The sequence below is a fragment of the Xenopus laevis genome, chromosome 1L, assembly GCF_017654675.1.
Source record: "Xenopus laevis strain J_2021 chromosome 1L, Xenopus_laevis_v10.1, whole genome shotgun sequence".
Taxonomy (NCBI): Eukaryota; Metazoa; Chordata; class Amphibia; order Anura; family Pipidae; genus Xenopus; species Xenopus laevis.
The window spans coordinates 156,382,628-156,397,849 of record NC_054371.1 but is presented as its reverse complement, the minus strand read 5'-3'; the positions used below and the strand labels follow the sequence as shown (position 1 = coordinate 156,397,849).

General features: G+C 41.4%; 1 protein-coding gene across 1 annotated transcript in view; it reads right to left on the bottom strand.

Moving 5' to 3' along the window:
• castor1.L (cytosolic arginine sensor for mTORC1 subunit 1 L homeolog) overlaps positions 1-4,424 on the bottom strand; it is a 29,511-nt gene extending 25,087 nt beyond the window's left edge. Inside the window, 2 exon segments of the mRNA NM_001093128.1 lie at positions 1,000-1,070; positions 4,303-4,424. Of these exon segments, the coding sequence (NP_001086597.1) occupies positions 1,000-1,070; positions 4,303-4,415 (184 nt within the window). The 5' untranslated portion in view covers positions 4,416-4,424.
• Between the last annotated feature and the right edge of the window lie 10,798 nt (positions 4,425-15,222).

Genomic DNA, 15,222 nt, shown 5'->3' with positions numbered 1-15,222 from the left:
GTGACAGTATTTCAAAGCATTTGTGAATGGCACATCAATGGAGACAGTCCATAGCTAATTCACAGTTCAGCAAATCTCTTTCCCAGACACTAAATCAACTGCTTGATATAATCTAGTTACCTCACATTCAGCTTTTCAATTGTTTTTGGAACAGCCTTTGCAAAATTTTGAAAGCAGGGATCTAGCCATATCCTGCTGACCGCTGCTTGTGCAGAAGAGTAAAAGAAAAACCCACTAATGAGTAACATTAGCAGACATAAGGGAACACATCAGGAGCACAAGAAAGGGCCACTGGATATAAAAAAAAGTTTCACTTGCTGTAGGTAGACCTGGACAAAGAATGCCAAGAAATCCATCTGATGGGCGTCTCCCAGAGACTCTATTTTAACCAAATAATCCAAACGTTTAAAAATGATTTTTCACTGTAATAATAAAACAGTACCTTGTACTTGATCCCAACTAAGATATAATTAAACATTATTGAAAGTAAAACTAGCCTATTGGGTTTATTTAATGTTTACATGATTTTCTAGTAAACTTAAGGTATGAAGATCCAAATTATGAAAAGATACCCTATTGGGAAAACCCCAGATCCTGAGCTAGGTGTGTGGTATGGGCAGCTTTTGTGGAAACTTCACGGAGCTACCTGGAATAAGAAGAATAATCCCAACAAAAAAGTTTTTAACCTACAATAAAAAGATTGTGTAGGTCATTTTACTAACAAATACATTTTGATCAAGAGACTTTTCCCACGTCTATCACCCTGCAACCATGTACGCCTGATTACAGGCTTATAGCACATACCCGGCTCATCAATATGTTTATCCTCAGCATGGGTAGGGCATAGTACTTCTTTCTCCCTGCATGGCATTTACAGACAGTTCCCTGACCACTGGAAAAGCCACTAAAATTTCAAAATTACTTTCTCTCTCATGGACACATTTTATTTTTACATATTACACTTCATCTATTATAACTTTGAAATAAATAATGGAATACCTTCAAAGCCTTCCTCATCAAGCATCAGCGTGTAATCTTCAGGTGTTTCTGTCAAGCTGAAGAACTTGCATCTAGCAAATAAAGAGAGATACTCATATTGGAATGTAAGGTCCAGCTTGGTTGGCTCTATAGACAAATAAAAAAGATGCAGGCTCATTTATAAACACCGGGCAAATTTACTCCTGGGCAGAAACCCATAACAGATGATTGCTTACAGTGCAACCTGCAGCTGACTGAAAAAAGCTAATCACTGATTGGTTGCTATGGGTTACTTGCTATGGGTTACTGCCCATGTGCAAATATGCCCAGGGTTTTTAAATGAGCCCCGCTGTGTGACCAGATACTGATTATGGCAGAAACAGACCACAGACCGACTGAGTAGCTTTCCATGAGGATTTCTATAAAGATTTCAGGCGCTATGTCAATTCCCACAAGGAACTGACATCAAATAGGTGCTGAAAGGCACCACCATATTTCAGGAGATAGTTACAGGTTTGGGGAACATGAATTGTGGCAGAGGAGGAACAGGCACATCCCCTGACAGCAGAGATATAGTTCAAGGAACAGTAACACCAAAAAATAAGTGTTTTAAAGAAATTAAAATATAATGTACTGTTGCCCTGCATTGGTAAAAGTTATGTGTTTGCTTTAGAAGGACTACTATAGTTTATATGAGTAGGCTGCTGTGTTGCCATGGGGGCAGCCATTCAAAGGGTACATAGCACTGTGTAGAATACCATTGTATTCTATTAGAGGACTTATCGATTATCTGCTAAGTAACCTGTGACTTTTCTCCTTTTTCAGCTTGAATGGCTGCCCCCATGGCAACACAGCAGCCTACTCATATAAACTATAGTACAGGTATAGGACCGGTTATCCAAAATGCTCGGGACCTGGGATTTTCCAGATATCAGATCTTTCCGTAACTTGGATCTTCAAATCTTAAGTCTACTAGAAAATCATGTAAACATTAAACAAACCCAATAGGCTGGCTTTGCCTCCCATAAGGATTAATTATATCTTAGTTGGGATCAAGTACAATGTACGGTTTTATTATTAATAAATAATTTTTAAAACTTTGGATTATTTGCATAATATAGAGTCTATTGGAAACAGCCTTTTCGTAATTCAAAGCTTTATGGATAACGGGTTTCCGGATAACGGAACCCATACCTGTAGTCTTTTTGGTCTTACTGTTCCTTTAACTACTAATCTAGTATATTAAACTGCCATGGAAAAATTTTACTTATCACATGGGACAGCAACATATGGAGCAAATGGAACATATGTCGGTGACACAGGGCAGATTTCCCAACTTAAGATAAATGAGGGTTAATTATGGATCAAACAGACTGCTGCTGGCCTTGATGGCATTATTACAGTTTAGCATTTTCTCTGCTTTAGCACCACTTCATACCTAGCCCTGAATGAGATCACTTTACGTTACTGGAAATCTATAGGCATAATAGATTGTGCTTATTCTGTTTCCACGGACCAGGCTCAATTGTAACATACATTATTTTTCTGTAATATCTATATAATAGAGCATTTTGTTCTTTCCTGCAAGTTAAAACAAGCACTCATTTCCTAATGGCTGCCTCTCCGCTCAGTGGATTACAAGCGTCACTAACCCTCAAGCAAAATGTCTTTCTTGTTTTAACATGACAGCATGAGTTGTACTTTTTTTTTTTTTTAATGAATGTGGCTACAGGTATTGCATCTTTTATGTGGATACCCAATATCAAGAAAGGTCTGACATAGAGAACCTCCATTCCCCATAATGTCCTCTTTAAACAAGCCACTTTATTTAGATGGATTTCCTTTTTCTCTTTAATAATAAAACAATACCTTGTACAGGTATAGAATCAGTTATCTGCAAACCTGTTCTCCAGAAAGCTCCACTTACGGGAAGACCATCTCCCATAGACTCCATTATAATGAAATAACACACATTTTTAAAAATGTTTTCCTCTTACTCTATAATAATAAAACAGTAGCTTGTACATGATGCCAACTAAAATATAATTAATCCTTATTGGAAGCAAAACGTTCTTATTGGGTTTCATTAATTTTTAAATGATTTTTTAGTTGGCTTAAAGTATGGAGATCCAAATTACAGAAATACTCCTTATGTGGAAGACCCCAGGTGCCAAGCATTCTGGATAACAGGTCTCATACCTGTACTTGATCCTAACAGAGCTGCATAAATCTATAATGGAGGCAAATCATTCCCATTCAGTTTTTATAGTACTAAGGTATGATGACCCAAGTAACAGCAAGACCCTTTACCCCGAATTCCACAGCATTCCATATAGCAGATCCCATACCGCTATATTACAAGGTAGCATAATAAGCAAACTTTTTTCTTACTCTAGGTTTCCTTTTTTCGCATTTAGAAAGAGTAAAAGCTAATGTTGCCTTAAAATGAGGAGCCCTGCAGCGAGCCTGTCTGTAATTTACAGAGAGTATTTTATGCAAATTTTGAAGATGATACCAAAGTATGCGACCAGGGGGGTATTATAAGAAATGTGTTAATAAATCATTATTCCCAATTCCACAATTCTAGCACAGTGCTCATGATGCAATAAATACACTGGATGAAATCATCATCATTTATTTATATAGCGCTGTCAAGATACGCAGTGCTTTATGCCTCAAAGATGAGCTTGTAGCTTAATGAGATCTGGAATCCAAGAACAGGACAAGCAACAAGAACTACAGTCCTTTCTGCATGTGACACACTGGATCCAGAGGCCAATATTAATCAGGCCAAGTGAGTGCTGCATATAATAGAGTGGTCCCAGCTGATAGAACTCTATCTCACAGCAGTTGAATGTCAGGAAACTGCCAAAGTCTGAATATACTGCCTGCACTGTACAAATGCCCCTAAATGAGTGTTGTTCAACTACAACTCCCACCATGCCAATGCACGTTCACAAGTCCAGTTGGTGCTGCTAGGATTTGGGGTGCAACAGCAATAGGGGTGCCCTAACCACAGTGACAAGAGAGAGATGATACGAGACAAGTGTGCAAACCTAAAGCGCAAAGATGGACAGGTGCAGTAACCAGCAGCAACCACAACAGCCGCTAGAGATGATGCAAACAATAAGCAAGTGCAGCCCCACATGGCTCCAGTTAGTGTGAGGAGGGCGGCCAGGGCTCTGACTACAGGAAGGTCAGCCACTTCGCAGCAACTCGTGAATAATAAAGTACAGCTCGTGCTATCTCTCATAAACAGCTGCTGCTGCCGAGTAGCACTACAGCCCAGAAGCATTGGGTCTATCCCGTGTGCTCCGAACATACCTGCTGCGCTGCCTCAGGAACAGCAGTTTGACGAGCGGGTGGGTGTAGAACCACAGGCCGGACTTATCGATGCTAGTTACTCGCACCCGATGTTCCAGCAGCTGTAGATCCATTGCACGGACACTCAGCTGAGATACAGCGCGTGCTCTACGGGGCGTGGCCTTACTAGGAGAGGCTGTGCCAATTCAGCGGCATGGGCGGAGCTCATAGTGACACGTGGGTAGCGACACAGACCCGCCTCCTGCGGGAGTGTGAGAGTCCTGGTTGGACGGTGGCGCTGACTGAGGGAGAGCGCGCGTTTTATTTTCCTTATCTGGCTAAGTGTGTCTATGGTTCTGCCACGCAGGGTTGCCAGGTTGGCGGCTTTCCAGCCAAATTGGGTTACTAATTTAAAGCCCAGGCGGGTTTTGAAAGTACAAACTAGCCGAGGAATGGATTTGGGCTACTTTTTGGGCCTTTGGCTGGTTTGTAGTTTGGAAACCAGCCAAAGTTTTTTCTTGCCCTAATGTGCCAAGCCTGCGTCTCCCAATGTTTGGTAATGCATACCTCCCAACTGTCCCTTTTTCGGAAGGACAGTCCCTCTTTTGACAGCTCAACCCGCAGTCCCTCATTTGTACTGGAAAGTCCCTCTTTTCTCTGCACTGAACAGCCAGAAAAAGAAACAAAGTTTCTCACTTAATTGGCTTTTAGCAGAGAGCCCAGAACAGCCACAGGTGCAAATAAGATACTTTGTAACAATTTTGAGACACAAAAACACAGTTTAGATAAGGAGAAATATTTTCAAACTTTCATAACCTGCCAAATTTTGTAAAACAAACATGGTAATTAGGGGGTGTGGCCACAGAAAGGGGTGTGGTCAAAAAATAGCTGCGCTACATGTGGAAAAAAAATTTTTGTCCCTCTTTTTACTTCCAAAATGTTGGGAGGTATGGTAATGTAGTTTTTGTTTTACCAACTGCCAAGTTTAATGTAAGACTACAATCAGGGACGTTTCAGCCAGGAGGCAAGGTGAGCACCTTCCCCAGTGGCGGAACTACTGGGGGAGCAGGGGGTGCGATTGGGCCAGGCCTCGCACCTCCTCAGGGCCCCCTGGCAGCTCGCACACCGTTTGAAGCCGCTGTTGCGCACTGAAAATCACGTACGGAGGGGTGCGCCCCCCTCTAGTTACGTTACTGACCTTGCCTCAGGAGGCAGCTCCGCAGACGTTACCAGGGGTGGCAAAAAGCCACTCCTGGTAACTTAAAGAGCCGAATTTCCAGGCAATTTCTGCTCTATCAATGCTATCAAGGGAAGCGTGATGGGCGGCATTGCGAACGCCGCCTCAGGCGGCATTACTTACCGAAACGCCCCTGACTACAATAGCCAGCATACAATGGGACTGGCTTGTGTAGAAGTCGGGAGTTAACAGATTTTGGGCTCTGTACCCCAGTCTTCCATCACTCTTAAGCATTCTCGCATTTTCCTGTGACTTTGTTTGATTTCAGACAATTTTGGTGCAAAAATTTGCTGTCCAACAAAATGTCTAGAAGTTGACCTGTTTTACCAATATTTATTGAAATGTTAAATGTATTAGGGCCTCCTGAGCTGCCCCTCTGTACTTACACCCCTGGTGGAGGGTGATTCTGTACAGTTTTGCTTCATGGAAAAAATGTTCACATATTTATTTATTTTTTTGACTTTTTTTTCACTGCACATAATATGCTCTTTTGGGCTACTTTTGAAGTGCCTCTTGGCTAGTTTTGGGCTGGTTTTGTAGCTGACTTTGAAAATTATACCTGGCAACCTGTGCCTCTGGTCGGCGGAGTTTACCTTAGTCAGCAGTGGCGTAACTACCGGGGGTGCGATTGGGCCAGGGCCCCCCGGCAGCTTGCGCCCCACGAATTTCTGATTGCTGATTCCAGGCGGTTCCGGGTGTACGGAGGGGGGCCCAGCTGTGCGTCCCGTGCCAGGGCTCGCCCCCCTCTAGTTACGTTGCTGTTAGTCAGCTCGTGTTGTACAGCTAAAAACCTGCCATGGAAGGGAGGAGAGCTCCAAATGCCCAAAATGGAAAGTGAACTTGGCACCAGTGACTGTGTGCTGCCTGCGACGGCTTTGGAGTTGGTTTCTTATTAATGCCTTGAAGTTTTTACTTATTCAGTCAGTGAATAAGTAACTGGGACTTCTCGCCCAGAACGGTTCTGGACAGGAAAAATGCAACCAAAGTGACATTAGTGTCTTATTCAAGGCAATTCATAAGTAACAGATTACATTTAAATGACTTTGTTTCATTGATTTAAACCTACATAAAATCTCAATTTTACATACCCTGATTTTAAGTTTTCAGACAAAATGGCAGATGTAGCAGATCTTGGCCTGTGAAGAACATCTTGGATGTGCTTGCGCCCATATACATACATAGGCCGGGTGCAAGCAGATTTTGGCACCAAAGTGCAAACTCACATTTTGACGCTAAAAGCCACCACATGTGCTTGTAATGTATCCACATGCAGGCACATAGCAAAACGCATAGCAAAGTATTCTCAGCCTGTGTTTCTCCACAAACCAAGATCCACTAGGTCTGGTCTCACCCTATGGGGTGGGGTCGGAGCGAATTAAAAAAAAAAAAAAGGTTGAGGCCTTAGCGTTGTGCTCAGAGTTGGACTGGACACATTGGCATACCGTTGGGGGCCCAACTGCCCAGCAAAAACACTTTCTAGGCCCCCTTCCCCTACACAGAATTACTGGTCTGTCCCTTCAATAGTTACAGTACTAATAGGACACATAAAGAGGCTTTTATTTATATGTTATCTATTGTTCCAGCACAAGCCTGTTGATTAGGGGTGATGCACTGCCTAAACTCATGCACAGAAGCAGGAAATCATTTTCACTGGACTGTATGGAGCCAGGTGAAGTTGGGGGGTAGAATAACCACCATTCGCTATTTTTTTTTTTTTTTTTGTTTGCTGTGTGGTCTCAGGATGGAGAAGAAGTCCATATGATATAGCAAGTCTAGACCAATTATTGTTGAGCTCCAGTTCTCCTTTAACACTACAGAGTACAATTACATTCATAGTAACTTAGTACTTGTGGCTGAAAAAAGACACATCTGTCAAGTTCAACCTTTTTGAAGCCTACCTAACTGCTAATTGATCAAAAGGAGATTGAGAAAGAAGAAACACCCCATCTGCAGTCTCTCCAATTAGACTCAGAAAAAAATACCTTCCTGACACCCAAGAGGGCAAACAAGCCAATGCCCGTTTCAACTTGTACCAGAGCTAATTGCATAACTTGATGCTTGATTATTAATAGGGAAGCAAGATAAAAACATAAGAAGGCTGATATTTCGATTCAGAAAAGGTGGCAAACCCAGTAACTGGATATTTTCTCACTAGAGGCATTTTTTTTAACAAATGTTTTTATTTAGTTTTTCATAACAATATAAAATAAACAATCAGAAAGGAATTTGGAGATACAAAAATAAATTCCATTGCCAGTATAGTTTTTGCATAAACTAGTAGTAATCAAAATAATAGCGTTAGCTGTTGCTAGTAGAACAATGATCTGCACATCATTATTTCCCACATCCATAGTTTAAAGGTAGTAATTAATAACAACTTGTACATAACATCCAATTAATTTGGTGACTCCTGGGGGGTGATTGTGGATCACTGTAGCACTAGAGGCATCATACCATTTATTAAACTATCCAATGCAATGTATATGAGAATCAGCCTCAGGGAGAGAATTCCACAAGTACACAGCTCTCACTGTAAAATAAAGGTTCCACATAGGGTTGCCACCTGGCCGATATTTTAAAACACATGCCAAGGCCGGGCCGGTATTGCAAATTTAACGACAATGTTGTTGTCGGTAAATTTGTAATACCCTTAAAAAAAGAGCCCTTGGCCTGCCACTAAATTCACTTAGAACTTACCCTTTTTTCGGCCTTCTGGCCATCGCTCAATGTGGCTCCACCCCTTTTGCAGCACATTGCTTGGCTCCGCCCCTTTTGTGGCACATTGCTTGGATCCGCTGCTTTTACATCATGGAACGCCCCTTTTGTTTTAGCCCCCACCGGCCGGTAAAAACTTTTAGAAAAAATGTCAACCCTAGTTCCACATCATAAGACCCTCTCCTCCAGTGAATCTATACCCCTTTTAATACAGGACAAAGCCTTGTTAGCCATTCCTGCATCTGACTGGCATTGTTTGCTACAGCCAAGTTTATTTTCCACAAGTACCCCCATGTCCTTCTGTATAAAGGATATGTATAGCCATGTTGTGGATGGAATAATGGGGCTGCATATTTTTGTGCCTTTGGCAAACTATTGCCAGAAATGCAATTCGACTCCAAATGAATCAAATGATCAGTATCTGCAGTATAATTTAAAAAAATACTGTTTGCTAATCATAGACCATAACTTAACAATATCTGAGGGCGTTAGCGCTACACACACACACACTTGTGCCTGAAGCATGTGCCTCTTCCCTACCTCTTGTAACTTGTCTCCTAAAAAGTGGGATAAGTCCAAAAGCATCTCTGTATCTGGAGCCACATGAACTCCTTTGTACTGGCTGCCACAGAGAGTTGAGCATTGTGAATAAAACACTAACTGCAGTAAAGCTTGGCTGGCATTTGCACACATGGCTTTAATCTCAGGAGAAATGGAAAGAATTTCTGAATGCTTTCTCTCAGCCCCAAGCTTATAAAATAATGTTAGCTGGTCAAGTACTGAGTGATGCCATCAGACAGTTCTGACATTTTTTTTGCCAAACTGCCAATCTTATGATCTTACTGAAGTCAGCCTGGCTGAACTGAAAATCCATTTTTTTTTCATGCAACCCATCTATGTGGCCCAGAGGTCAATTGCCACCTCACCATGGCAGCAGATGTTACCAGCATTCCACAGCCCATTTGCAATCATCAATCAATCATTCTGGATGTAGTTTGCAAACCCTAGAAACAAACAAGTGCAGTTTCGATAAACATATTTATAACCTAATGACTCATTTGTGGCCACCATCAGTTTTTGTTCAGTTTTTTCAAATGTGCATCTCATGCTCCAAGAGCACTCATACGAGCACGAAATGCGTACGGAGATTGTTTTAATAAAGTTTTTTTTGTTTTAATGTATTTTTTGGTAACTATTTGTTTTTGTTTCTTTGTATCTATCCCATTTCTGCATTTCTGAATTTGGTTAAAACCAAATCTCCCCACCTGGCCTACACCTGCTTCCCTTTTATATATGTAAAGAACTTGCTGCCAGGTATGAGACAGGAACAATTGCCTTGGTGTTCCCAAGATATCCCTTCACATGGATACAAAAATTCATTATAAACTGTGGACAGTGCTGCAGAATATATAAAGAATAATAATAATAAAGCAGCCCTACTTTCATTGATATAAAAGGACCATGGCTGTGAAAACAGCTTGTTTTCATTAGCCTAAGGTTATTGTCATATAGGGAGTTTTGAAGCCATCTCTCCCCAGAGACATCAGTAGAAAGCACCCACTAGTGCTTCATGTCTGTGACAGCTTTGCTTCCTGTTATTGTCAATGAGACCGTATTGTGTACCGTGAATTTTGGGGGCAGATTTATTAAGGGTCGAATAGTAAATTAGAATTTTAAAAATTTCAATGGGGTCAAAATTCACACATTTGAAATTGAATTCCCCAATTCGAATGTAAATTCGAATTTGAGATTTTTCACACCTCGACAGTAACAGTTCTAATTCGCATATTCGCCACCTAAAACTTGTCGAATACGCGTACAGAGGTCTCTTGTATGGACACACGTAAAAAAAAAAATAGATGCGCAATATTCGAATATTCTATTTGAATTTTTCGGATGGGGATTATTCGATCCAATTTTAGATGATCCAATTTTTTAATGAATAATATACCATTCGAATTGTGAATAAAATTGAATTTATTACGTTTTCCCATAGTGTGTCCCCACAGTGCAAAACCAATGTGCTGTCCTGGACCTTGCATATAAAGGTGGCCATACACAGAGAGATTCGCTCGTTTGGCGATGTCGCCAAACGAACGGATCTCTCTACCATATGCCCTCCTTGAGGTGGGCAATATCGGGCTAATCCGATCGTGGGCCCTAGGGCCCAACGATCGGATCCTAGGGAATGGGGGTCGGATCGCGGGACCGCATCAACGAACAGATGCGGCCACGATCCGAGGGATTTTTTTCGGCCAGATCTCGATCCGGGAAGCCCAGCAGAGGGCCCCATACACGGGCCAATAAGCTGCCAACTTGGTCTGTCGGCAGCTTTTATCGGCGCGTGTATGGCCACCTTAAGGCTTACAATATCTTGCACAGAGAGATTAGCTGGCTAGTAACAGATTTCATTATTTCCTACTGCGGTTAAAAGAGTGGTTCACCATTCAGTTGACTTTTAGAGGGTTATTTACTAAACTCCGAATGCCAAAAAACATTTTTTTTAGTATACAATCCAAATTTTTAGTGGGAAATAAAAAAAGTCTGAATCCGAAAAAATCCGCCATCTCCAAGGGTCCTGTAGAAGTCAAGATCCCATTTCAAAATCAAGATCCACGCTGAGTTTTGACCAAAAATCCAACTTATTTGGGGGTTTTGGCGTCAAAAGTCTGATTTTGGCAGGAAAATCTGACTTTTTTTGGAGGGAGATGAGGCTTTTGGTGGGAAACACCAATCCTTTTGGATTTTTTGCCCAAACCAATTTTAGTGAGCTTTTTCTATGATAAATAAGGTCCAATCAGCAATAGGGATATAATAGAAATAATTAAATAAATTCGAACTTTAATAAATAACTCCCTTAATACGTTATAGAATGGCCTATTCTAAACAACTTTTCAATTGGTCTTTTATTATTTTTTGAATTATTTGCCTTCTTCTTCTGACTTTTTCCAGCTTTCAAAAATGGGGGGGGGGGGGTCTCTAGAAAAATCTGAAAAACAAATGCTCTGTAAGGCTACAAATGTATTATTATTGCTACTTTTTAGTAATCATCTTTCTATTCAGACCCTCCCCTATTTATATTCCAGTCTCTTATTAAAATTAATATATGGTTGCTAGGGTCATTTGGACCCTTAGCAACCAGATTGCTGAAATTGCAAACTGGAGAGCTGCTGAATAAAAATCTAAATAACTCAAAAACAACAGTTAATAAAAAATTAAAACCAATTGCAAATATCGCTTTCTAAATCATACTAAAAGTTAATGCAAAGTTGAACAACCCCTTAAAGGGCAATGGCACACTGGAAATTTTGTTGCCCAAGATAAATCTTTGCTACTGTGGCGACAAAATACTGGTTTTCTTCCTACTGGCAAAAATGTGGGTAAACACACGCGGCACAAATTTGCTTTGGAAAACCAGAGCGCCTTGTAGGTTTCCCCACTGGCAATTTGCATTTTAGGAAACAAGGAAAGTTTTGTTGTCTGTTGAAGTGATTTATGGAGAGGTACAAAAAATCCCATGTGCCATTAACCTTAATATAATAAAGCTAATTGTAGCCAGCAAAGAAGTAGCCGCTGCTAATGCCCCTGTGAAACATAAGCCTAACTGTGTGTGTGCGGCCGCCACAAGGTCTTCATAACACAACATGTTTGTGCTGTATAAAGAGCTGCTGCACACGCTTGAACTGCTGGCACAGGAAGGAGGATGGGAAGGAAGCTGCCGACAGTCACTTGGGGGAAGAAAAGAGGTACAAACAGTGCAGATACTGCACTAGATCTACAAACTGCATGTGGTGTTAATCTTGGAAAATACAGCTGTAAAAGTGGGCTTTTGTGTCCCTTTGTATCTAAATCACGTGTAAGATATATATTATGAACATAAAAACAAGGCTTTGTTTATTCAACAGCAGACTCACTTAGGGTGAGGGCACACGCTCAGATTCGGGGAGATTAGTCGCCTGGTGACAATTCTCCTCTTCTTCAGTGTGACTAATCTCCCCGAACTGCCTCCCGCCGGCTAGAATGTAAATCGCCGGTGGGATGGCGCGTAGTTTTCCACTTCGGAAAACAAATCAATCTGAGTAACATTATAATATAATGTGTTTGCTTCAGAAACGCTACTATTGTTTATATAAATAAGTTGCTGTGTAGGGACAATGGCAGCAATCCAAAGGAGAAAAATATCAGGTTACACAGTAGATAGCAGATAAGCTCTGTAGAACATCATGGTGGTTTATCAGCTATTTAACCTGTGCCATATAGTCTTTTTTTCAATTCCCGCCATTGCTACACAGCAGCTTGTTTATATGAACTATAGTAGTGTTTCTAAAGCAAACAGATCAGTTTTACCAGTGCAGGACAACACTACATGATATTTTCATTATTTTAAAACACTTTCTTATTTTTTAGTGTTACTATTCCTTTAATAGGTGTAGTCAACCGCTGCCTCCAGCTGTGGTGTAATTAGGGTTGCCACCTTTTTAAAAATCTTTTACCGGCTGCTGGGGGGCAGGGACACAAAGGGGCGGGCCGTGACGTCAAAAGGGACGGGGCCACGACACAGACACCACGGACGCTAGAAGAAGTAAGAGAAAAGGTAAGTTGCAGGGGATGTTCCAGGGGATTGGGGGCAGGCCAAGGGCTCCTTTTAATCATATTACAAATGTACCGGCAGCTACATTGCCGGTAAATTTGTAATACCGGCCCCAGCCTTGGCAGGCATTTTACCGGGTAGGCCGGTAAAATACCGGCCGGGTGGCAACCCTAGGTGTGATATTGCCTGCATCCGTGTCATATGTGACACTTGCTCCCTCACATGGAATAACTTCTCACCCACAGCTGCCATACTGATGCCACCAAACACAGCATGACACCAACAGCTTTACAACTTTGTCACGCTTGAATGGGATATAAGCATGCATTACCTACCAATCTCTTTACAGTAAAGTATAAGATATATGTACAGAAGAAATCATTCTTTGTAGAAATACATACTGATGGGAGCTGCTATGCTATTTCTCTGCATCTTTGCATTTACACGAGACCACATGATCAGTACAAGCTTTCACTTTGATGGTTTGGTGGTCGTCTGATATGAATGTCTCTGCCGCTCCAAATCATATGTATAAATAGAGACACAGAGAGGAGCAACTTCCTCCCTAACTACATTTCCAATATAAAGGGATTTGTCATGATTTTTATGGTGTCGTTTTTATTACTCGGTGTACATTTCAAAGATTTCAAATTTTATTCTTGAACTAATACATTTTTTTTAGCTGCTGTAATGTTGGTGTGTAGGCATCCATCTCAGGTTGTTTCTCCAGCTCCTCAATAGGATTCATTTACATCCGCATGGGCAGAAGGCAATTTGTACTTTTTCCTGTAGTGAGTTATTATAATTATTAACATGTATTCATATAGCGCCAACATATTTTGCAGCGCTGAATACACCTAATTTTTCATGTAGTGAGTTGCACCTAAAACCACTTTCATTACTGGTACTTCTTCCTCACACTTTCGTATAGTTCCTCTTGACACTGCTTAGTCCTTCCTGCCTACCATTCAGACACAGGGGAGCCCTGAAGCTACCATAACCTCATGACCAGGCACTAGCTGCTGAGTTCCCTTCACATCCTGTGCCAATAGGTGCAGCACACTGGCACCTAAAGAATTGGACGCAGTGCATTGTGGGGGAAAAATGCTGATTGCACTCAAAATCGCAATTTGGCCGCTGCGCCTAGGGTTGCCACCTGTCCGGTATTTCACCGGCCTAGCCGGTAAAATACCAGCCAAGGCCGGGTCAGTATTCAGGTAAGTTATTGGGAATGTAGCTGCCAGTAAACTTGTGATCACCAGTCAAACTGCTCCCAGCCAGGCCCTTTCTAGCTGCAATACTTACCAATTCCACCCTCCTCGGCTCGGCCCCGCCACCTCAATGGCATGATCCCACCCCTGTGACATCACTGTTCCGCCCATTTACATCACTTTCCTCCCCCTAGTGAACCCGCCCCCACCTTGGCAGGTAAAGGTATCCCAAAAAGGTGGCAACCCTAACTGCGCCTTGGTAAGTGGATGCACCCAAATGTTCTTTCCCAAGTCCTATGTTGACTTGTCATGTTCTATTATTTCTCCTGCTTGGCTGCTATTCTTATAGCTACCAGTAGATGGAGCACATGAGCATTTTTAGCAATGCAAACTATCACTGGTTTCATTTTGATCTCTTCCATGTTAAAAACCTTTTCCAGTCTTCGGTAACCTGCTTTGTGGAAGGATAAAGGGGTCTGTGGTGTCAGGAACTAATTCCTGAAAATGTTGTGCTCCTGATAATATGAAATGAAACGCATGTTGTGTGACTTAAATGGAGAAGTTGGACCTTCTCCAGTCACCTCTCTGTACATTAGCCACAGCACATTTCATATTATATAAGAAGCCAAGACAGGCCCGTTTTAACCAAGTGCTTCATATGTTTTAGCACTGCAGATTCCCACTAATGCAAATGACTTTGAGAGATTTTTGCATGTGGGTCCGTATACTTCATTACTCTAAAGTGAATGGGAGGCAATATGGGCAGTATTGTTTAGTTACAGGACAGTTTCTCTATCAGCAGTGCTATAGCCCAAAGCACAGTAGGGACAGTTGCATAGAAACTTTTTAAATCAAAAATCATGGAAAATGCTACTTTTTTTTTTAAATAAAAATCTTTCAATGGCTTTGAGTTATTTATAAATGCATTTACTAGTGAAATTGGTGATATACTGTCCCTGCCTATTTTTTGCACTGATGGTTTGGATTCTTGTAACGTAATGTAATAAAGGGAGTCATTACTGGAGGAGAGCTGGCTACTGTCACATCAGTTTCAAGAATCAGAACCAGCAGTGCAGCCACTGAAATTACATTTACAAATTTCTATTTTGAAATAATGTATATTGCAAAGTTGCTGAGAGTTCTTTCCTTTTATTAAGCAGAAAAAAAAACACTGGGTGGAGTTGCTC